The following is a 25,152-nucleotide window of genomic DNA, read 5'->3' on the forward strand; positions in this document are numbered from 1 at the left end:
CCATAAAATTTTATTAGTCTATCTCTTTTCGTTTTCACGATAAAAAATAAAAACATTATTTTTCCGCCATCTTTGTACCGCGATATCTCCCTAATGGTTGACTTTTGACCCAACGTTTATGAAGCAAACTACCCTTTATTTTGAACAAGGAATCACCCCCTGAAGTTTTTCGCATTTGTTTTGAAACACCCTGTATAATAAAAAAGGTACAATATTGAGATGCGCAAGTTCGCTATGTTAAAATATGACCCATTGGGCATGTCATGACGTTGATATCTCAAAATCGCCAAAAATCGAGATACGCCTTTTCGTCATAAAGCCGACGATATGTTTCTTTTGTTGAAATCTACCAGCTCTGAAAATATTTGCTCTTATTCAAGATTCACCCTGTAGAGTAATATCGCCCTTTTGATAACTGTCCACTGCTGATTGATCCACGATTTTTTTGTCTGCCCTTTTGCATACGGCTTTTTAAATAAATAAACAATAAACATGACATTCCACCAATTGACATGCATGTATGCGATGATTTTTTTGTCAAAATTCCATGCCACTTTCGCCTTGTCTGCCGGCATTTTAGCTACGAGAAAAATGTCTGTCAACAATTTTACACCGTTTTTTAATAATAAATAAAAGCTGTTTGGCAATTATAACTCGTGTACATTATAATATTTTAGTGTCAAAATTTCACCCTTTCGATTGGCCGCCCCCGCTTTAAGCCTCGGGATCGCGCTGGCAGACATGACTATTTCACAATGGCTACACAAAAGGATACATCACACAAAAAAAATAGCCATGTAACGATGATAAGGTTTTTTATGTAGCCAGCTCTCCGTCTATTAATCATCCGGCGCCGAATATGTCCATGGTTGCCAACAATAAATTTAAAAATTGCGCCCTCGATTACGTAACAAAAATTTTAATTGATATGAAATATATGTAATTGAATTTCGAGGTATAAATGTCCGATCACTACTATAATCCTCAGAATTCCATAAATTACGCCATCTTCCACATCTTACATCGTTATACATTTTTTCTACCGCCTAATGAAAGTGAAACCGGCGAAAAAATTACGGGAGATGACTGCAAAATGTATTAGTGCGCGCACCACATTAATTTTTTATATTTATTCATCATCGCAAGACGCGTTCCACCAGTTGATTTGCGACGGGCGTCGGATACAGACGCCGACGCGACGGACGCCTATCTAGAGATCGACGACGCGCGACGTCGCTATGAGCACGTTTTGGCGGGAAACTCTTTAAAGACTCTTGCTGCTAAAAAGGAATAAAAAATATTCCTGAACTATTTTGGGTGATTGTTTGGTTTGCTTTTACTGTATTATTGCTGGAGTTTGTATAGTTACTGACTACCATGAGCGAGCAAGGTAAACTCTATTTACATTTTTTTGTATGTACATATACCTATTAGTAATTAATATTTTTCAGTGGTATCTATATTTACATTGTTTCAATATAATACGTGAATTCACATTTGATGTGTAGAAAACATTTCTACATAAACTCAATGAAAGTTGAAGACTTATTTTTTTCGGAAAAAGTTTTAGCGCATGGATATTTATTTTAAAAATATTGCCTATACATACAGGGTATTTCAAAAAACATGTGCCATCTCTCGTGGGGAGATTTCTCAAGTAAAAATAAGATTTATTTTTCAGATCAATATAGGTCCGATTCTGCTTTCTTTCGTAGCTACAGGGTGTTAAGTCTTAATAATCTTTTGATTTATTATAATTTTCTTCTAAGTACTTTTAGTGATTCGAATTAAATATTGAGGGTAAAAGTTACTATAAGATAAAAAAGTGTCGATAAATTCATCAGGAACGTGCAACCCGTATGCATCACTGAAATATTAAAAAAAAACATGCGCGCCACTGACTTTTTTCTTTTAATATTAAAATTATGTAGGCCGTTTAATGCCAGTTAAAAGTTATCTCTTGTTATTTTGCCGAATTCGGCCTCCTTGATGAGATAAATACAATTTTATTAATCACAGTTAATAAAATTAAAAGAAAAATAAAATTAATAAATTATATATTTTATCTAATTTATTATTAAATATTATTACTATTAGTCCAACCTGCAACAATTTCAAATAAAAAATAATGGTATTTAAAATAATTACAAAAAACTTAATTTTAAAAAGTTTTAACAGCCTGTAACTCTAAAACTATGCATTTCCATACCCATGTTTATAGGAACTTTTTTTAATATTATTTGATGAGGAATTAATGAGTACTTATTTAAAATTTTCGGAAGTTAATGATATTAAATTTTTTGAAAGGTTGCTATTAGACTTGGATCAAGGCAAATTAATGAAAACTGCATCTCTTCCTTCAATGAGGCCGAAATGGACAAAATATCAAGAGACAACATTTAATCTGCATTAAACTGCTTACACTACTTCGCTAACACGAGAAAAAAGTCAGTGGCGTACATGTACATTTTAGGTGAATATGTCGACACTTTTTTAACTTTAAAATGTCACATTTAGAGTAATTTTTACCCTCAAAAATTCATTCCAAACGCTAAAAGTACTTGGAAGAAAATTATAATAAATCGAAAAATATTAAGACTTTAACATCCTGTAGCTACGAAATCGGACCTATGTTGATATGAAAAATAAATCTTATTTTTTACGCGAAGAATCTCCCCACGAGAGATGGCACATGGTTTTTGGAACACACTGTATACAGTATGTCCGGATTTTCTTTACAAGAGGAAAAACTTCTTTATTAGTGACATTTTGAGAAAAATATATTCTTCATAAAAATTTTTGCTTGTTCTGAAATTCTTAATCCCGTTTATATAATTTTTCAAATTTCCATACCGTTTTGGAGGAAATTAACAAAACCATGAAAATATGGTTGAATTTTTCCTAAAGTCCTAAAAAACCGTTTCTATGGTAATATATTTTCGATTTCATTCTTTGATAATGGTTATTATTTTGATTAACATAATTTTTTTACTGTTATTAAAGTGTCATATTTTCCGATAACTATTATCACCCTTTCCGTAGCATTCAACTAAATAGATATTGTGCTTCTTTAACATCTTAAAACAGCAAATAATATGACGTTAATTAAAATTCTATCAATAAAAATTTATCAAAGAATGAAAGGGAAGTTATATTATCATAGAAACGCGTTTTGATTTTTAGAACTTTTAGGAATTCAGTTATATTTTCATGTTTTTAGGGTTCCGTACCCAAAGGGTAAAAACGGGAACCCTATTAGGTACTAAGACTTCGTTGTCCGTCCGTCCGTCTGTCACAAAGGTCTATCTTATGAACCGTTATAGCTAGACAGTTGAAATTTTTACAGATAATGTATCTATGTTGCCGCTATAAGAACAAATACTAAAAACAGAATTAAATAAATGTTTGTAAATAAAAAAGTACTTTCACTAAACATTTTCTTTTAAGTAAGAATTTTACATAGAATCTTTCAAGTCCTCGGTGGCCGCGTAGTTAAAGCGTTAGGACTTTACGCTGCTATGACGTTAGGCCGTAGTAAGGCAGGTTCGAATCCTAGTGAAGGTGATTTTTTTTAATCGTTTTTTTTTAATTTTTACATATTTTTACATATTGATTATTGATTAATACAATTTTTAGTAACGTGTTTCTTCATTTTTTTTAAATTACTTATACACAGGTGGCGTCTGTTTCCGTTTTTTAACATGAAGTTAGCATTTCTTTAATGTACCTATTCTCTGGAGTGTCTAATGTTGTATAGATAATGAATGTTACGGAACCCTTCGTGCGCGAGTCCGACTCGCACTTGACCAATTTTTTTTTAATTTTCTCCAAAACGGTATAGAAATTTGGAAAAGGATAATCGGGATTAACCCTTTTAGAACAAGCAAAATTTTTTTATGAAGAATGCATTTTTCTCAAAATGTCAATAATAAAAGAGTTTTTATATACATACTGAATATATAACCCTGGTATTAAACAAGACTATAAATTTATTATTATTTAAATTTATTATCTTTGATAATACAACTAACACTCTTTTTTAATTGGTCTTTATTGCTAATAACAGTTTATTGTTCTTTAATTGATTACATTGATGTCAGGATAAAGTGAACGTTATTTGTTGTATAGTTTATTTATCTCGTAGTTTATGAATATCGTGAAAATATCATTTAATAATTATATGTTAGAATATTTAGATTTTATAATTACTATGTCATTTCTTCTAAGATTTTTATATTTCGATAAAGTTTTAAAATATTCTATTTATTCGTATGTGGGTTAAAATTTATATTTTATTTTTATTTCTTGGTATATTAAAATAATGCTTATTTTTATTTACTAGTACATTTTTAGATATGTGGATATAATCGGTTTGGCACTTCTGTATACAGTGTCTGTCATAGAGTGAATCGCAATAGCGATCTTGTAAGTCGGAGAGAAAAGATGCGAAGTGATTAGTACTGTAGATTACACAACCACTTAATCTGACGCTATATTTGGTCCGCCTTGGAAAATACTTGCTCTTCTTTCTTTATTCACTATATCTTTTTGTACTGAGCGTATTGACTGTATCTATATCCTTCTTACAGACGAAAATCTGCACCCAAAGCCAGAATTGCCAACCAGGTATATAAGGTTTGGCAATAGTGCGTCGGGCATCTGTAGCTCCTAGAATAAAGAACTTGAGAATTCTGTCTAAGTGCAAACCTAAAATATGTACGAGGAAAATATTTTAACTCCTATAGGGTGGCTCAAAAAAGTGTGAGTGTATCGGGATGATTTTCTTTAAAAGGAACATCCTGTATATTATTGAATATAAAGATAAAGATAAGATATGAGTAAATATATTTCGATAGTTTCAGAGATATCAATAAATATATAAAAAATGTATATTTTTTATATACGCCAAACTTTCTAAAATATAAAACAATTTTTCCAATGGAACACCCTGTAGGTACCTATATTATTTTTTTCTTTTTTTTTTCTTTTAAAAATTGAACATATTTTTTATTTAGAGAATTTCAAAATTTTGTTTCGCAGGCGGTTTCGCAAATATTTTCTTTTACGCTAAAATAAATTCTCTTGCCACTAATTTTTTTTTCAAGAACGATGACGACTTTAGTTCAAGTCTATCTTTTTTATCAGTGCTGTTTTATATTTCATATATATGGAATTTTAAACAGTAAATTTTTATCAAAGCCACCCAATGTTTTTTCTCTCGTATTTTAACGTTGAAAGAGCCATATGAAATAATACTGCGTGTATCTGCAAAACCATTAAAAATTTTGAAATACTTTAAATACAAAAAATGGAAATTTTTTAATGCACCATCTAATAAAAAAATAATATACAGGGTGTTCCTTAAAAAAACGAAGAAAAATTATTTTATATTTTAGAAAGTTTGGCGTAGAATTTTGAACACCCTGTATGATTTACGGTTACCCTATTTATAGCAAAGTAAGTACAGACCATATAAAGTAAATACCTAATATACTTTTGATTTCAGGAGAGTTCTTGTATTTTCAATAATTTTTTAAAGAAAAGCTGGAAAATATATATATTTATTATTTATTTATTAATATCTCTGAAACTATCGAAATATATTTACTCATATCTTAGGATTATGTAAAGTGATCATAAAGGAAGCCAAAAATGCAATAATATGCAGGTAAAATGCAGATAAAATCATCCCGATAAACACTCATTTTTTGAGCCATCCTATATAAGTTAAACTATTTTCCTGAAATACATCCTCATACATACTTTAGGTTTACACATAAATAAAATTCCCAAGGTTTTTATTCTAGGAGTCTGTCCAAAAAATCAGTGAAGATTTCGACAGACGATATCTCAAAATTACTAAACACTACGATGTCAGGGATTCTCCCGTTTGACAGACTATATTATATTTTGTGCATTTTTGCAAAAAAAAATTCTGTATTTTTTCTAATTATCCATTAGTCATACTTTGCAATTTATCGAGAACTAGAATTCCAGCATTCAATTTCGAATATACGTACTGTTCGCCATATGTAGGTAACAAAAATTAACGATACATTTTGAGTAACATTTGTTGATAATGTACGGCAATAATTGAACTCATATTTTCACATAGCTCCAAGCAATGTAAGCGTGGTGTGCAGAACCTAATTGAATGTTTGAGAATAGAGATTTTGTTATGATTGGGTTTTGAGTAATTTCAGTTAATATTTGACTTCTGAATGTAGAAATTGAATTCCTTTTTTTAAACCTCAAAGAGGATGTATATTTTTTACAGTGTATTTGCAGTTCATATTGGACTTTTTTATTGGAAAAATCGGAGTCTAACATTTATTTTTCACAAAAATTAATTACATTTTAATGAAATTTCTTACACTCCTCATATTTCGTGTGCATGCATATGTGTTCGGAAATCATTAAATATTAATTTAGCAATCTGCATGGAATGTGGATGGTTATATTAAAATTTAGTTCTAATTATTAAGGAATTGTAAGTTCTGCGTGTGCTTGTGTTTTTTGCTCTCATTAATATAATATATAATTATCATAGTAATTTAATAATGTAATTTATTTATTTTTTTCTTTCTAAATTTTATGTAATTTTTGAATATTTTGAAGATATTGCTCTACATAGATAAACCGAAAACTGTATTCACTTTTCCTATCTCAGATCCAACTGCTTGAGTCAGCAATTTCGCATCAATGATTCCCCAAGTAGCATTTTTGAACACATTTTAGGTAATGTTTCTAATAATCGTATCTGTTTCTTGACACAAAATGGAGAAACGGTATGCCACAAATAGGAAACATTTTCGAAACCTATATATATATTTTATATGGGTTTATTGCATGTGTTTCCAATATGGTGGCACAAGCCGTTTCCTGAAATGTTTCGATGCGGAATCAAGACTTTTAGAGGAAATGTTTCGAAATATTTTCTGCAATTTGTGTCCAAGATGTTCCCGTTTTCAGCAGCCACTGTTTTTAAATGCGAAGAAACAAAATACCAAACTAAAATAGTCTATGTCGACCTCCGCCATAATTTTTTTGTGTTAAGATCTTTGTTTTTAGGTTTTCTCGCACAAAAAATGTCTGGCAAAAGCAAATTAATTCATCGTTTAATTTAATAATGTACTTTCATATTTTCCATGCCCCTTCTATAATATATCATTATTTATTGCTACAAAATATTTTTTCACAATTTTTTTTTGTTTGAAATATAGATTTTTATTTTTATGCCTATATCATGGTCTGTTATATAAATTTTATAAAATTGACATGGAGTCGGATACAAATCATCTGCATTATATCATATTTGTGTCTAAAAAAGAGAGCAACTCGTGTTTCGAAAATTAATCGACAATAAATGGAAACCTTAAATATTATGTTTTCAAAATGTTTCGATTTAGTATTTAGTGCTATCTGTGTAGAAATTTCGAACTAGTCATCTGTCAACAACGCCAATCAACATTTCTGGTCAAAATAATTAAAACATATATTATTATAACTATTATAACACAAATAAAACATAAAAACATGTATTCCATTGTGGAAAAAAGAGAAAAAAAAACGTATGCTGGTTAATTTTTCTTCGGTCTCCTGTTGGGTATGGGTAGTGGCTGTTATTACATTTATTCCTAAAACAAGTCATCTCTGTAATGCGTTAAGTAAACAATTATAAAATCGCTGTAAAGAAGAAATCGCTGTAAAAAGAAAAATATCTGAATTTGTGCTCACCATAATAATAATATGTCCTTCCTTCTGCTTTTTTAATTATAGTATTATAAAAACTTGTGGAATGCTTAAATTGTTAAGTCTTCCCCATTTTGCCAAAAATGCAGAACAAAATCCAAATCCAATATCAAATATATTATGGAAGCTTTCCAGGCACGAAACGGGTACGAAACCTTTGTAAATGTGAGTCACATCTGTTTCTTAAAAGTTTCGAACACAGCTTATGTACCGAAACCATATTTTGGTGAAATGTTTCGAAACAAAAAGCGATTTATGTTACGAAACATAAGCATAACATTACTAAACATAGCATTATTTTCAATTTTCGTTTTAGATTTGAATTATAAACATCTATATTTCATATTTCTTCCACACTTACTTTCTTCATAATATCTTATCTGTTAATATCACTTTTTGATCTTTATATACTATGTATTTACTGGAAAGGAAGATAGATAGAAAAGTAGAGTAAGCTCTATCATATAGTCATTTGTTACTTTTATTATCAATGGAGGCATAGATAGATTTCCTTTCAATCTAATAAAAACGATTTATTATATTAAATAGAATTAGAATTGATTGCGTTAAAAATATCTTGTTTAAAAATATAAGCAGGCTTTCAGACAACTATTAATTGAATATACCTGAATATTTATGTGACTCATTTCGCTAAAAAAGTATCCAATATTTCTAAAAGACTAGTTTTTGGGAGAGAAATATGGATTTTATTTGATCAGACCTATTATAAACATCTTAAAACCGACGGAAATATTAACAAACGTACGAGAGATTAGTTTAGGTTTGCGGCACGTAAAAAAGATTAATTTTGGCGGAAATTGTGGTTTTTCCTTAGAAATAACCCAAAAATTATATGAAATCCTATACAAGATTCAAAATATTATAAACGAAAAAATACTCTTTTTTTAGTCTGCTACATATTTTAAGAATAGATAGCATATTTCTATACTAAAATAAATCCATATTTATAAATAAGCTTAAAAATTATTACATTTGATGTATAGTTTGATATAAGAGAGTTGTGAAAAAAAATGTGAGCTTGTGCATGTTTCTGAAGGAATTAATTTTAAAGAAAACATTTTTTAGACCCCATTCTGACATTTTAGAAAATTTATCGGGGTATAAATATTTTAACACTTGGTACACACATTTTTCCACTTGGACTATACATTTACAAGGTGATTTGAATTGTATAAACGTGTGTCCTAAAATGTTTTGTTTCGTAGATACAGGGTGTAGAAGTTTCATTTTTATTTCGTTTTTCTTCAAATAATTTCGGTAATTGTTGGGAAAACTGGAAATCGTCAGATTTTCACCAAAATTGGTATACACCCTATTTTGAGGTTGTAGATTACGAATCTGAACTTTTTTCTTGGCGGTCTCTTACCGTTTTTCAGAAAAACGGAAAATTATTTCAACATCGAATTTTTCTTAATTTCTCATATTTTTAAGGTTTTCTAGCACATACTTTGTTAGGTATTCAATAACAATGATGTTATTGCTATTTTCTGTTACTTTTTTAACCAATTCTATGCATAATAGAGGAAAATTTGCTAAAATAAATTTGTAAACAATCTGAAAATGTTGGGTTATGTGTTTCTGGCATTTAAAGCAACGTTGCCAATGCTAAACCTAAAGTTAGCGTGTTTTTTTCGGTCATTGTGGGATTACGAAAGGCGGTCGCGAGAAGAACGGCTACTTCCCATAATTGTTATTTTACCAACGAGATCTGACTATTTATAACCACGAAGTTGCACGAAAGAGTTTTGATTGCATTGGTTATAACTTCCATGCGGAGGGTCTTAATCTTTTGTTGTTATATTATATAAAAAAAAGATTAAACCCCTCCGCAAAGAAGTTAAAACCAATGCAATCAAAACTCTTGCGTGCAACTTCGTGGTTATAAATAGTCTTTATATAACTTCTTTGCGGAGGGGGTTAATTTTTTTTTGATACAACAACAAAAGATTAACACCCTCCGCATGGAAGTTGTAACCTATGCAATCAAAACTCTTTTGTGCAACTTCGTGGTTATAAATATAATATAAAAAAAAATATTAACCCCCTCCGCATAGAAGTTGAAACCCATGCAATCAAAACTCTTCCGCGTAACTTTGTTGATATAGGTAGGTATATTTAATTATTGTCGATCTCATAATAGGTAATTTATTTAAAATCCCTAATCATCCGAAAAAATAGAAGATATGATAATGTTGTAAATTTTCAAATTTCTAGATTAGGTCTAGAATATATTTATTTTGTCTCTCTCCTTACATAGGAGAGAGAAAGAAGGATATATCAAATGTCAAACTTCCATCTGGTCTCAATTTTCTTTGTTATTTTGTTAAGAAAAGTGTTTTTCAGTAAAAATTTGGACATTTTTCTATCTCCAATCAAGTGTAGCTTTTAGATAAACTATAATATAATGAAAATATAGTGAAATTATTACTTTATAGAGCCGAAATAAAGAAAAATTCAATGTTGAAATAATTTTCTGTTTTTCTGAAAAACGGTAAGAGACCGCCAAGAAAAATGTTCAGATTCGTAATCTACGACCTCAAAATAGTGTGTATACCAATTTTGGTGAAAATCGGACGATTTCAAGTTTTCCCAATAAATAGAGAACAACGGTATACGGTCGAGTCGGCCGCTGCTGGCACGTATACGTAGCATATACGTATTATTTACAAATATACTCAGCCTAATCTCCAAAAAGTGAAGCCCAAACAGTGAAAGAACAATATGGAATTCTGCATAAGTCTATTTCACCCGGATATTCATTTAACTGCGCATGCCTCACCTGAAGAAGTTTTCATTGGTCGATGTTTGTAAAGGGAAGTGGTTGACTGACATTTCACCTAACCTTCAATTTTATTTATATTTTTATTATTTATAACACATTATCATGGAGTTGGAAAAATATCAAAAAATAGTTGGAAACAATAAACTAAACAAAATCACTCTTTTACGCGCACAAATAAAAAGTAATCCAAAGAGAACTAAAACAACGATCAATCGGAGTTTGGCGCAATCGCAGTTCAATCCATATCCGGGTGAAATAGACTTATGCAGTTTTAATATGGAGCTGGGTTATGTTGTCTTTTTCTTACGGCACAGAAATTGCACACGGGGTTAAATAGGGAACCCTGAGTATATTTGTAAATAATACGTATATGATACGTAGACGCAAAGAATCTTTTACGTGTAAAAAAAAAAAAATATAAGAAATGCGCATGCGTACGTAAACGTTTACGTGTTTATAGGCCGACTCGACCGTATGCCGTTGTTCTCTATTACCATAATTTCTGAGCTCTATGCGATATTTGGATAAAAAAAGGTCTCTATGAAAAATTGATTTCGATGTCAATATGATTCCTACTTGTAGAGGGCGCCACCTACATGGTTTTTAATTCTTTTGAAAATTAACAATTTTTTTCCGTACCTGCATAAGATTGCTGAGTGAAAAAATGTACATTTTCGTGAATGAAAAAATATCATTTGAGTGAAAAAATGTACAATCCATTCTCAAGATATTTAGAATGGAAATAATCAAAACATAGGTATGTCATTATTGACAAAAAATAAACATGTTGACCAGATAGTTATTTGACTAAAATGAGAAATTTGGGAACTTTTTATTTTTAAATTAATCATACATGTTTTTTCATCAAGTTTATGGTTTTTATAGGGCTATAATTCTAAAAACAAATGAGATAATGAATATATACCCTGTACAATAGAATAACTTTGACTGGCTACCTTTAGATAATGTTACTTTCACTATAGTAAATGTTAGAAATTACTACTAACAATTACTAATAAGTCGATAAATTGCTTAAAATTACAACATTCACTGGTCTAATGCGTAATTGTTCGCATTTCCTAGTGAATGTTAACAATTCCTGAATTTCCGACTTTCACTGTACCACATACACTAAGAAAAACTATCAGCCGAACAAAAGAATATACGAACTTCCACTAGCCATAGCCTTTATGGACTTTGAGAAGGTTTGCGACTCGATATAGCCTATTATCAATAACATACCAGATATTTACAAAAATAATATATAACAGAATACAAAACACGTTAGACGTTGCACAATCGCGAGAACAAGCATGCTTTAGAAGCGGCTTCAGAACGATTGATCACAAACATACACTAAGAGAAACCGAAAGAATCAGCCGAACAAAAGAATACGAACTTCCACTAGCCATAGCCTTTATAGACTATAATATTTATTGACAGGCCTTATATCCCAAGAAGCATTTTCACGACTTGCGACCACATGTTTACTAAACACAACGTTGGATTAGTTACAAAAAATAGTTAGCTCTGTACCTTGGGTATTAAAATAAATGTAAACGTTGTTGTAACGTTGTGCCGACGTTGAACTAGTACTACAACAAAGTAAAAGCTTCTGCGACGTCGAATAGACGTTGTCTTGTAACCTTTTTTGCTTAAGTGATCTTTATTGATTCGGACAACGTAGTTACAATGTTGGGCAATAAAGAGTTTTCCGACGTCACTTACAGGACCTATTCCAACGTTATGCAAACGTCGTCTGTTTTACTAATTCCAACGTTGTTTAGATTTCCTTATTCTTACGTTTGTCGGACGTCGAGCCACTACCTTTTTGCAACTGTATTGAACCATAACCTTAAATCTTAAATTTTCACTTCATTGTTCTGTTCAGTCAGACAGTTCAGTGCTGTTTTTGTTTTTATAAAAAAAACTTAATTAAAATGAGACGTAAGAAAGGCACATATAAATAAATTTAAATATACATCGACATATTACCGATACTTTATCCACTCCCTCGTTTATTAAGTATATAGAGGGCGGCACAAGCTAGACTCTAGGATGACTAAATTAGGCAATCTTGCGACTAGTATACTTCCTGTTAAGGCTGAACTGCGACTTTATTAGTCCAGTATGCGACTACTAGAACTACTCCATCTTAATCTCCAAAACAACAAAGCGAAAGCCGCCATGTTGTTGAATAAGGAAATGTTTCGTTCCTAAAATAGCAATTACTGCTTTTTTAATACATAACTTGAAATATTTGACCCTAAACAACAAACGCGACTTAGACGCCATATTATTATAGTTTCGTATTTCTGTGAATTAGGCTGTTAAACAACGTTGCAGTTTGTACTAAATTAGGCTGCTAGCCAACGTAGGTATCCAACGTCGTTTCGACCCAAAAATTATTCTCCAAACTAGTGCAGACTAGGGTTGGCGGGAGGTTGTGCCGACGTTGCGCCCCGACGCGACGTTTGGTCGCGTGACACAACGTTGTCCCGGCGTCCAAATGCTGCTTGGGATAGAAACTCTCGCGAATATATACAAATAAGCCCAAGCAAGAGTAATGATGTACAAAACAACCCCAGAGTTCCCCACTGGGAAAGGAGCACGACAGGGAGACGCGATATCCCCAAAGCTTTTTACAGCAACACTAGAAGAAATCTTCCGTCAACTGGACTGGACTAACAAAGGATTAAACATAGATAGAGAACATCCAGCTTTCATTATTCGGTTTTATTATTCACCGCTTCCACGGATATCTCGATACAAACTTCAAACAAGAGCTGTCAAACATTACCATTAACATAAATAAATAATTTTTGTTTTAATTAGTTAAAGCTAAATTAGTTAGCTACCTAGTTAAAGAAAATTTCAATGTTTTGTTTTCATGTTACTTACTCGTTATACTTGTTCAATATTTTTTTGACAGTAAAAATAAAAACTTATATTAGTATTATCTAAATTTTTTTGATAGTCCTGAATAAAGTATAGTATTCTACTCGCATATAATGGCTGTTATTCACTTGGATGATTTATGACACGAGCCGCAGGCTGATAAACTTCATCTGCTTGAATAACAGCCACCATTATATGCTCTTTGAATAATATACTATTATTTATTTATTAATATCTCTGAGACTATCGAAATATATTTACTCAGTAATTATGTAAGTGACCTGAAACGAAGGAACTCACACTTTTTTGATACACCCTGTAGATGTTAAGATATTTTCCTGAAATACATTCTAGTAGGTACATACTTTAGGATTTGTATCTGTTCTGTGCTTTAGGTTTGCACCTAACCAAAATTCCCAATTTTTTTTTATTCTAGGAGCTACAGATGCCCAACGGACTTTTTCCGAACCCTGTATGTGATACATACAAGTCACAACACGGTGTAAAATTTCCACATTAAATTCAATGTCAATCCAAAATGATATTTTATTTCAAAATTCACACCATATTGTCTACCACTTTCAAACACGCACAGCAACATTTTTCGGGGGGACTGTGTATGAATATGATTCGAAAAAATTCAAGAGCGGGTTTATTTTTGTTTGTCCGTCTCCCGACGCATAAACAGGGCGATAAATTGCCTAAATTATCCAGTTCAGCTGTTCGGCTACCGAGAGAGAAAGACGATTTTTTTTATAAATATCCCACCGCTCTGTGCGCTCTGCCGAGTGCCAAAAACGCGCGATCCAGATGAAAATAAACAAAATAATATGGATTTAACAGATACCAAGTTCTCTCATTTCTGCTATATTAACGACAATCAAATAAACTTCGAATTTTGGAATGGACATTTTATGTTTTGTGTATTAGTTTGAATTTTATACATCATATGTACATCATATGTCCATCTGCTTGGAAGCAGTCTCAAATAATACCCATTCCCAAGATTTCAAAACCTACTTTAATTTCTCATTTTAGGCCCATCAGTATACTGCCTACACTTTCAAAAATATTAGAAAAAGTAGTCCATGAGTAACTTAGTCTGTTTTTAGCGAAAAACAATATACTTCCAAGTACGCAGTCCGGATTTCGCCCTCATCTAATACAGCCTCAACTAATACAGCTCTGCTAGATGTCACTGATAATATTTTCCGAGCATATGATAAACATAAAAACACTTGTTTAGTCTTGCTAGATTATAGCAAAGCATTCGACACTATAGACCATACTATTTTATGCAAAAAATTGTCATATTTTGGATTAGATAGTAGCACAGTTAATTTCTTTCAAAGTTATTTAGAGAATAGAGAGCAGAAAGTGAATTTTAGTAATGGTAAATCATCAGATACTGTATCAATTACTAGAGGTGTTCCACAGGGCAGTATTCTGGGACCACTATTATTTACAATTTACACTGCAGACTTTTGTAAATGCCTCGAATATTGTTCCTCCCATCAATACGCCGATGATTTTCAGTTGTATTTTTCTTTTGAGGAGGTTCGATCTAACAGTGCAGTGGCACTAATTAATTCAGATTTGGCGGAGATATACAAAATTTCTAGTGCACACGGTCTAGTTCTTAATGCAAAAAAAACTCAGATGGTACTGCTTGGGAGGAATAGGAAAAATATTATTGATAATACTAATTTTAAGATCAAAATTAATAATGATATTATAAACAGTACTGACTGCTGTCGTAATCTCGGTTTATATTTGGATGTTGGACTTAGATTTGAAACTCATATTTCTAGATTGCTTCAGTCAAGTTATGGTAAACTCAAACAACTGTATTTGCATAAAGACTATTTAAATTCAGATATTAAACTTAAATTGTGTGATGCGTTGATTCTTTCTTGTCAGTCCTATTGTGACACAGTGTATTGGCCAGCTTTGACTTCAAGTCAAAAATTAAGTCTGCAGAAGCTACAAAATTATTGTTTGAAATTCAGCTACGGTATTAGAAAGTACGACCATGTTACACCGCTCTTTGGCATGTCAGGTTGGCTTACTCTGGAGGAACGATATACTGCTCACTTGTCAACTTTGGTATTTAAGATATTGAGTACCGGTCTTCCAACTTATCTTCGACAAAAGCTTATAAAGGGGTCTGAAGTTCACGGCATGCACACCCGCTATAATAATAAATTAGTAATACCAAAACACTCCACTGCATTATTCCAAAGGTCATTTAGCTACAACGGCGCTAAACTGTTCAATTCGTTACCAGATACTGTAACAAATTCGCCAAGTATAATTAGTTTTAAATATAAATTAAAGGAAGTACTATTTAAAAAATAAAATACATTCTTTTTAATAAATGGGAGAATCTATTTGCATATAGATGGATAAATATTTTGTTTATATCTTTATACATATTTTCTGCGACGGTTAGATGGAGTAGCTATGCTAGATCTCGCCGTCTAAAAATCTATGTAATCATTATTTGTTATTATAACTGACTTAAATAAAGACATTTATTATTATTATTAGATTATTATTATATTTGTAATTCACAGCTTATTCAGTACTACGAAGCGATCAACATGCTCGTCTACGTCATAATGTTTTTCCAAATTTACTACCTACAGGGTAATACAAATTCAACCCCCACTGTTGGGATGTCGAAAACTATAGGAGACAACAGTGACGTAGCTAGGAAGTCGCGGGACCGTGTTCAAATACTTTTTGAATATGAAGCAATCACTATATTTTTGACATAAAACATATACCGGCATGGTCTTTGGAAACATAGGAAATCGTACAGAAATTTTGAACTATCCAAATATTGCCTCCCCTGTTGATTTTACAGCCAAGTCGTCATCATCATCATCATTTTCAGCTTATTCAACCATTTCCAATTATTGTGTAGCCTCCCTCACATATATAGATTCTCTCGTGTTTTTTGTGATCCATCTGTTGTCCGTTCTTCTTGCCAGGTGTCCTACTCCTTGTCATTTGGGGGATTTGACTCTGTGAATCTATTACCTTCGTCTTTTGTCGTATCCACTCTAGTCTTTTACGGTCGCTTTTGGTTATTCCCAGCATATTTCGTTCCATTGAGCGTTGTGCGGCCTGCAGTTTCCTTATGATATCCGTTTTAAGGGTCCAGGTTTCGCATGTATAGGTCATAACTGGTAGAGTACACATTGGTTGAATGTTTTCTTCTTTAGATAGAGTGGCGTTCTGGATTTAAATATGATTGAGTTTCTTCCATAAGTGCTGCATGCTAATTTAATTCTTCTGTTGATTTCTGGTTATCCTTACCAAAGTTATATTTTTTCTTAGGGAACAAACACCTAGTATTTTATTTAATTTTTGAATTTGTTACGTTTTTCGTCGGTTCCGTGTGGATAGAAAGTCACAATTTATTTAAACACAATTTATTTAACACTAATTAACAAAAACAATAACGATAAAAGACTTAAAGAACTATTTACAAACCATTTATAACTATTTATCTAGAAAGAATTTATTTTGAATTTAGCGCGTCAACTGTACTCGTCTATTTATTTCGGTCCTCCTCTGATTTTATACCCACAACTAAAGAGTTAGGTGCATAGAGAAGGTTTCGAATGTTCGCATATGTACTACTCCATTCCAGTGGAACGTTTTTTCTGGAACGTTCGAATGAATCATTACGGTGTCTATTCTTTAATGCGATGTTAAGGTCATCTGAGGGCGGGACATATAGTTAGGTTAGGTCGAGTCCACACGGGTCCGCAACAGATTCTTGGGCCCAAAAAAAGGCATTTATTATAAGGGTTAAATATGTTTAAAATCTTTGTTTTTTGAGATATTTAAAGATATTTAAATATGCATGCTACAATAAAATAGGTTATTAATAGCCTGTACATTACTTTTCAGAATTAATTCTTGTGCTGAGTTTAAAGGTAGAGAAATAAACTTTACTGAAAAATGTTATTGCTTCCTTAAAATTATACAGGGGTATCAAAAATTGCTGATCTATTTTAAGGATTTATTTTATATAAAAACTTCGTTATTTCAAATGCAACGCCCTGTATTTTTTTACAAATCGGAACAGATTCAAATGCTCTTTCAAACTATATTAGGGTTTCCTATACCTATCTGGCTCATATTTTGAATAAAAAGCCATTTTTCAACAAAATGGCAATCAAGATGGCTGGTCTCGCCAGTGGCAATTATCAAAATCGACATTAGTTTATGGACATTATTATTTAAATTTATAACAGTTTACTTAAATTTACCTACAGCAGCTTAATAAGTAAGTATTCATTATTTTATCAAGAAAAATAAAGCAGTATCTGCTGGCGGAATGAATGGATATGTTGCTAGTGATTTTATTTTGTGAGGAAAATTGCTTCTTGGCCGCAAGAGCTTATGCTCAAAGATATCCAAATAGGAATCTTCCTGCTAAGCGTTCCTTCGAAAAACTGCTTGTTCTATTTCGCAGAGCTGGTAGTGTGATTCATAAAAAAAACTATTAGGCAGAAACCTGTCGTTGGAAGTGAAGAAAATGAATTTGCCGTAATTGGCTCTTTTATAGAAAATTCATATATCTACAGTACGTCTGTTCGTTCTGTAGCTACGGGGTATCCGTGAGAGGGGAAACGATATTCTCTCGATGTTTTTCGTAAAAAAATAGACGAAGCGTTCTATCAATAAAAATTCAACAAATTTGCAAGTAGCCAATAAAATGAGTGGGCGGAGCGATTTGCGGTGACGTACTCGTTAAGTCGACGTATAAAATAAATTGCTGTTTATTTAAATATTTTTTGTCCGCATTCCTTTCATAGACACAGATCCAGCAGACGTACTGTACAAGTCATCGTAAAATAAATCAATAAACTACTTCATCGTTTTTCTTGATAGAATAATAAATACATATTTAATAAATATTATTTATTAAACTATCATAGGTAAATTAAATAAAAGTAAACTGGTATAAATTAAATAAAGTCCATAAACAAAATTCGATTTTGAAAATAGCTACTATCACTAGAAAGACTAGCCATGACGACACACTAGCCCTCTTGGTTGTCATTTTATTGAAAAATTGCTCTTTATTCAAAATCTGAGCTACATAGGTATAGGAAACCCTATTATAGTTTGAAAGAGCATTTGAATCTGCTTCAATATATTTTTAAAAATACAGGGTATTGTATTTAAACTAAATAATTGTTGTAATTACGTAAATAACGAAGTTTTTACGTAAAATAAATATTTAAAATAAACCAGCAATTTTTGATACCCCTGTGTACATTAAACGAAGCAATCAAATGTTTCAGTAAAGTTTATTTCTTTCGCTTAAAAGTCAGCACAAGAATTAATTCTGAAAAGCAATATACAGGGTGTTCATAATCATTTTTATTATAGCATGCATATTTACATATCTTTAAATATCTCAAAAACCAAAGCTTACATATTTAACCCTTATAATATATGCTTTATTTTGTGTCCAAGGATCCAAATATGAAATAAAATACCGGATGTTCCATATGAAAAGACATAACTTTAGTATGGATCTTAGTTCTGACACACCCTGTATATTTCAAAATAATTTTAATTGTGCACACTGCCTCCCGACATAATATACCCATAAAATATTTTATTTCTACATCTTTCCGTTTTCGTATAATCAACCGAGACGAATGGGGTGCGCTATACCCTGTATAGTTTTGATTTAAGGACAGGTTCTTATATTTTTAATATTTTTTTTAAAAAAGGTTTTAACAAATATGTGTTTTATTAATTTATTTATTAATATCTCTGAAACTATCAAAACTTACTTATAAATATCTTAGGATCATGTAAAGTGATCAGATTAAAAAAATCATCCCGATCCATTCACACCTTTTTGAGCCACCCCGTAGCGGTTAAATTATTTTCCTGAAATACATCCTAATACATACATACTTTAGATATGGACTTAAACGAAATTCTTAAGTTTTTTATGTTAGGAGCTACAGAACCTACGAGTTTCGAGTCTATTTTTTATTGTTTTGTCAAATTTTAACTTAATTGATTGGGCTAAAATGAATTCAAGCGACTTGATGAGTTCAATTCACTTGTGTAAACACCTTTAAACCTTTTTGGCACTACATTTGATACAATGTTTTGAAACTGTCAAGCGTGGTTGGTAATCTGGTTCCAACTGGCCTTATCGGAACAGATATAAACGTTTCCGCCCGCCTGTTAAACCTTCTTCACTGTAATTGCATTCATTAATCACAATAAATATTTAATATACTTCGTAATTATGCCAATAAGTGTACTAAAAGGCGATTTGTCTATTGACTAAAGATTATAAATATCGTGTTGATAACGTCAGAGAGCACATTCTTATTGTATTCCAGAACGATATAGTTTTTTTTTTCGTCAATAATATTAGGGACATTTTTGAGGTCTGTTTTGCTTTGACGCTTGACACGGTGTGTTTAACACAATTTGGGACACATAATATAGGATTTTTTATTATTGGAGTCTAATTCCAATAATCATCTAGTCAACATGTCTAATTTTTGTCAAAGATGACATGTATTGACTATTTCGATTCCAAATATCTGGAGAACCATTACTTGTAGCGATTTTGACCAAGAGACTTTTTTACGTAAAAATAGTGGTAAATTTATATATTTTACTCAGTAGTTTTATACAAACATAAAATACCGCGGAAATGTATATTTCTTCACTCATTACTGTAATACAGGTATGGGCGAAAAGTTATTACTCTTCGATACAGTTATAAAACATATACGTGACGTCCTCTACAAGTAGGAGTCATATTGAGATCGAAATCCAAATTTCTCATGTCAAAAAACACCCAGACACTAATTTTCATCCAAATATGGACTGTAGTCCAACAATTATTTGAAAAAAAAACGAAATAAAAATGACATTTCTACACCCTGTACCTACAGAACGCAGCATCTTAGGACATAAATTTTTACGAACTTTTTTACTTATTTTTATCTGCAGAATATGCTGTCAAACTTTTCCGAACGTTACATGTCCTTGTATTCTTTAGTCATTGATATTCATCCATCTTCTTCTTCTTCTTTTTTGTTTCGTTCTTATTTACTTAATGATCATTACTTTTTAAAAATTTTCGGCCATAATTTCGGGGGGGGGGGGGTTGAACCCCCAAAACACCCCCCCAGACACGGCCCTGTTGGAAACAGTAGCGGAGTCGTAGGTTTTGGAAACAATGTAGGAGATTGTTGATTTCGGCCCGGGGAGGACATTGTTTGTCAAGATAGTTATAATTATATTTAAAATATCAATTTCTGTTAAATATATTAATCTCTCGAATATACAAGGTGTTTTTTAGAGTTAAACAAGTCATTGCCGTTTAAAAAAGCCAGTAATTATTTAAAATTAATTTTTAGACACCCTGTGTAAGGTAGTATTAGTAACTTTATTATTGCTACAAAATATTTAGTAAACAAAAAAAAACTAATTCAAAAACTTAAATACGCCTAGAGAAATGAGACATTAAAATTGTTACTAAAATTTTTAATTAAAAAAAACGGCAAGATTTAAGTAAGGTAAACCTAAATTAAATTGAGAGAAGAAGATTTGAAGTAAATAATGTTCTAAGTGCTAAAATTATTATTTTGAGATAAACAACATTTTTTGTTTTACAGGGCGAGTATTAAATAAGTGCAAATATTTTTAGAGCTGGTAGATCTCGATAAAAGACGCAAAGAAACATATTTTTTCTTTACCGTTTTTCAAATAAATCCAAAATAACCAGTTATTTCACTATGAAAATTTCCAAAAAAATTGATTTTTTGCTAAAATTTTGAGAATCACTGGACCTTTTCTACATTTTCTTTCTGGTAAATTTAATCTACTACTTAGGTATGTAGCCATAATATCAACAAAAAACGTTTTTTAAATAAAAACCAAAAAAACTTCCAACATTTTTTTAAAAAAATTCTAAATTTTCAATTTTTTTTGCGAAAAACCCTCATAATTGTGTTTCTGGGGTCGAAATATACAACCCTTAAAAATATTTGCAATATTTGCCCCCTAAAAATAAAAATATTTGCAAATTGACTGCGTTAGAGATGGTTTGGAGTTGCAGATAGTCATTCTATTTTATGTAAAATTATATGCGAATGCATGGTTAGTCATTTTCAAGCCACCGTTTGGTATAATATTAAAAGTTAGTATAAAACCTTATCTCAAAAAACAATCATAATTGCAAATTAATGAATAATATACCACATAAATAAGTTTTTGCTATTTTTATTTATAATTTATTTTAATAGATTCATAAAATTCTTTCTCTTATCGATTGCAAATATGGAAATATAAATTAATCCATTTCCATCCATTTCAATGAGGAAATTCCTGTTTTTGGTCTTTAATTTTGACTTGACGTAAAATAAAGTGTACGTGTCAGAACCAGAACACCTATTTTATTTCTAAATTATTTACATTTTTCAAACTCTATATATTTACATATTTTATGTAAGGTACGGGTACTTATTTTTTAACAATAAAAATAACGTTTACTTTTTAATAACTAAACAAATCTTCAAAAAATTGAAAATTTAAGTTTTACGGGTGTATTTATCAAACATCCATTTAAACTTAAGTATAATAAAAAAATTAGCGCCGGGAGGCACGTATAACCGCCCATACTAAAATATGTTAATATCTCGAAAACTGCGACTTTGACTTTGATTTTGATATTATTACAAATCTTGTTCCAAATATTATTCCTAATCTTAATTTGAAAACCGCGTTTCGCTAGCTACTGTAATTTTGGAGTTACGATTTTTTTAAATTTTTAACCCCCTCCTATACCCCCTTACCAACCCCCCACCCCCACCAAAAACTAATGGCCAGATTCTCGGGTGCCACAGTATTTTTGTGCCAAATTTGGTTAAAATCGGTTCAGCGGTTTTTGAGTTATCGTGTTACAGACGGACAGACGGACAGACACCACGAAAATATTTTGTATTTAGGTCATTTATGACCCAAATAACTCATTTTGAGTGAAATTAAAAAAACTTTTTTTTTGCCGATCCTAATAACCTACCATACCTATTCACTGAAAAAAATATTGTTCATAATGAACATTGATTATTAACTGTTCTTTCATTGGGACAATGATTTTTTTCATTATATTAATGATTTGTTAATCATAGATCGATGCCTGATTTATTAATAGTATGAATCTAATTTCATCAATATAATGAAAATCCGGTTATTAAATTAATGTAAGATTTTCATTAATATTAAAGAACGCGTTCATTGTCCCAATGAATGCCTTCTTTGTTTTAATGCTGAGACTTTAATGAACACATATTCATTATATTAATGTACGCGGTTATTAATATCAGGAATAAAATATTAGGACTTAAATGGTGGCCATCTTGATCGGTTACTTTGGCACTTTAATAACGTCTGTGTGGTTGAGTTATTCAGTGAGGCTTTAGTTTCATTAGAGCGGTAAGTGTTCTCTTCAATATTTTAAATATTTTAAATAAAAGTCCTATCGTATTGTAGTTAATTTGTTATGTTGTCAAATCAAATTCCGCTGTGTGAGATCTCTGGTGTGGGTATTCATTAAAACAGCGGTTTCCAAATTTGTTTCAGAAGATAAAAAACAAAAAGAAGAAAAACATAGTAACAAGTCGAGGCATGGAACTGATTATGGTAAATTCGAATGTTCTTTTAATATTTGGCATTTTAATTATTTTGATATACGTCTTCTAGAACCGGAAGGAGATGTTGAGACCTGCCTTCAAGCCCTCAAATTCGACAATTTAACATCGGACCCACTTGATGCGACTTGGAAAGCCTGTTGCAAATTCGTCTAGACGTTATCAAGTCTAAGGATACAGCTAATATAATGAAGAAATGGTCTTTTTATAGAAATACCTCAGGATATAGACTGGTAAATTAATTTTCTTATTATAATTTACCCTAAAATTAATAATAACATTACTATTCTCTTCGTTCGATTTTTTTAATTTTTAATTTGTATATGCTATATCGAGTTTAATAAATTATTATTAGTTTATTGCACTTGTTTTTTATTAATAATCCCTAATGGAAAACACATATAATCCCTACCTTTGTAGCTAAGGGCTTGTTCAAATGGAAATCTATTTATAGTAGAATTATTTCAGGTAGTTGGCTGGGAAATTACTATCAGTGACATTTCATATCAATGACAGCGATCTTCATCATCGATTATACGCTGTAACAAGAGTTACTAACAGTGTCGACTTTTAAATGTATAACTAAATAGGTTATGAAATTATTTCATTGTATTAATGATAACGGTTCATTAATACAATGAAATAAATTTCATTGTGTTAATAATACGGTTCATTAATATAAGGATTTAGGTACATTATATTAATGAAATCTGTTCATTGTACCAATGAATGTGTTCTTCAAATTAATGAACACTGTTCATTGATTTAATGAACTTAAAGTTCATAGAGTTAATGAATTACTTTTCATTGTGCCAATGAAATCGTTCATCGGCTCAAAATTCATTATATTAATGAACTTTTTCATTATATTTATGTCGACTTTTGGTTCAGTGTTGGTATGGTCGGCTAAAAATATATTCTACAATAATATATGGGGTCTGGCAATAGAGTGCGTCGGGTATCTGTAGCTCCTAGAATAAAAATTTTGTGAATTTTGTTTAAGTGCAGATCTAAAGTATGTACGAGGATATATTTCAGAAAAATATTTTAATTTCCGTAGGGAAAAAAAGTGTGAGTGGATCGGGATGATTTTTTTAATGGAACACCCTGTATATAATTGCATTTTTGGCTTCATTTCTAATCACTTTATATTATAATCCTATGATATGAGTAAATATATTTGGATAGTTTCAGAGATATTATTAAATAAATAAAATATATATATTTATTTTTCAACCTTCCTCATAAAAAAATATTGCAAATACAAGAACTGTCCTGAAATCAAAACTATCTTTGGTATTTACTTGGTCTGTACTTATTTTGCTATAAATATGGTAATCGTAAATCATACAGAATGTACAAAATTTTACTGTCTAAAATATAAAATAAGTTTTCTTCGTTTTTTAAATGGAATACCCTGTATATTATTTTTTCAATAAATGGAGAATTAAAAACTGAACATTTTTTGTATTAAGAGTATTGCAAAATTTTTATCGGTTTTGCAGATATTCGCGGTTTTATATTTCATATGACATTTTCCACAGTAAATTTTTATTAAAGCCACCCAATGATTTTTCTATCGTATATTACCATTGAACGAGATATATGAAGTAATAGTGCGTGAATCTGCGAAACCATTAAAATTTTTGAAATACTCTAAATACAAAAAATGTTCATTCCATCACTCCATCTAATAAAAATATAATATATAGGGTGTTTGGTTTGGTTTGGTTTGGTTTGGTTGAAAAACAAAGAAAAATTATTTTATATTTTAGAAAGGTTGGCGTAGAATTTTGAACACCCTGTATGATTTAAGATTATGATATTTACAGCAAAGTAAGTATAGACCATCTAAAGTAAATATAGTTTTTATTTCAGGACAGTTCTTGTATTTGTAATAATTTTTTTAAGTTAAGTTTTTTTGTAATAATTTTTTTAAGGAAACAACTTTCATTTTCAACAACAAAATATATTTTTTAA

The 25,152-nt window shown here is 30.9% G+C and overlaps 1 protein-coding gene across 1 annotated transcript in view; it reads left to right on the forward strand.

Annotated features, from left to right (window-relative positions):
• Positions 1-1,182: 1,182 nt before the first annotated feature.
• The window catches only part of LOC115885861 (adenylate cyclase type 2-like), a 373,787-nt gene continuing 349,817 nt past the window's right edge, over positions 1,183-25,152 (forward strand). The window contains exon 1 of the mRNA XM_030904883.1: positions 1,183-1,390. Coding sequence (XP_030760743.1) covers positions 1,378-1,390 — 13 coding nt within the window. The 5' untranslated portion in view covers positions 1,183-1,377. The remainder of the gene's footprint in view (positions 1,391-25,152) is intronic.

The sequence above is a fragment of the Sitophilus oryzae genome, unplaced genomic scaffold (genome assembly GCF_002938485.1).
Source record: "Sitophilus oryzae breed Bouriz unplaced genomic scaffold, Soryzae_2.0 scaffold_465_pilon_pilon, whole genome shotgun sequence".
NCBI classification, from domain to species: Eukaryota; Metazoa; Arthropoda; class Insecta; order Coleoptera; family Curculionidae; genus Sitophilus; species Sitophilus oryzae.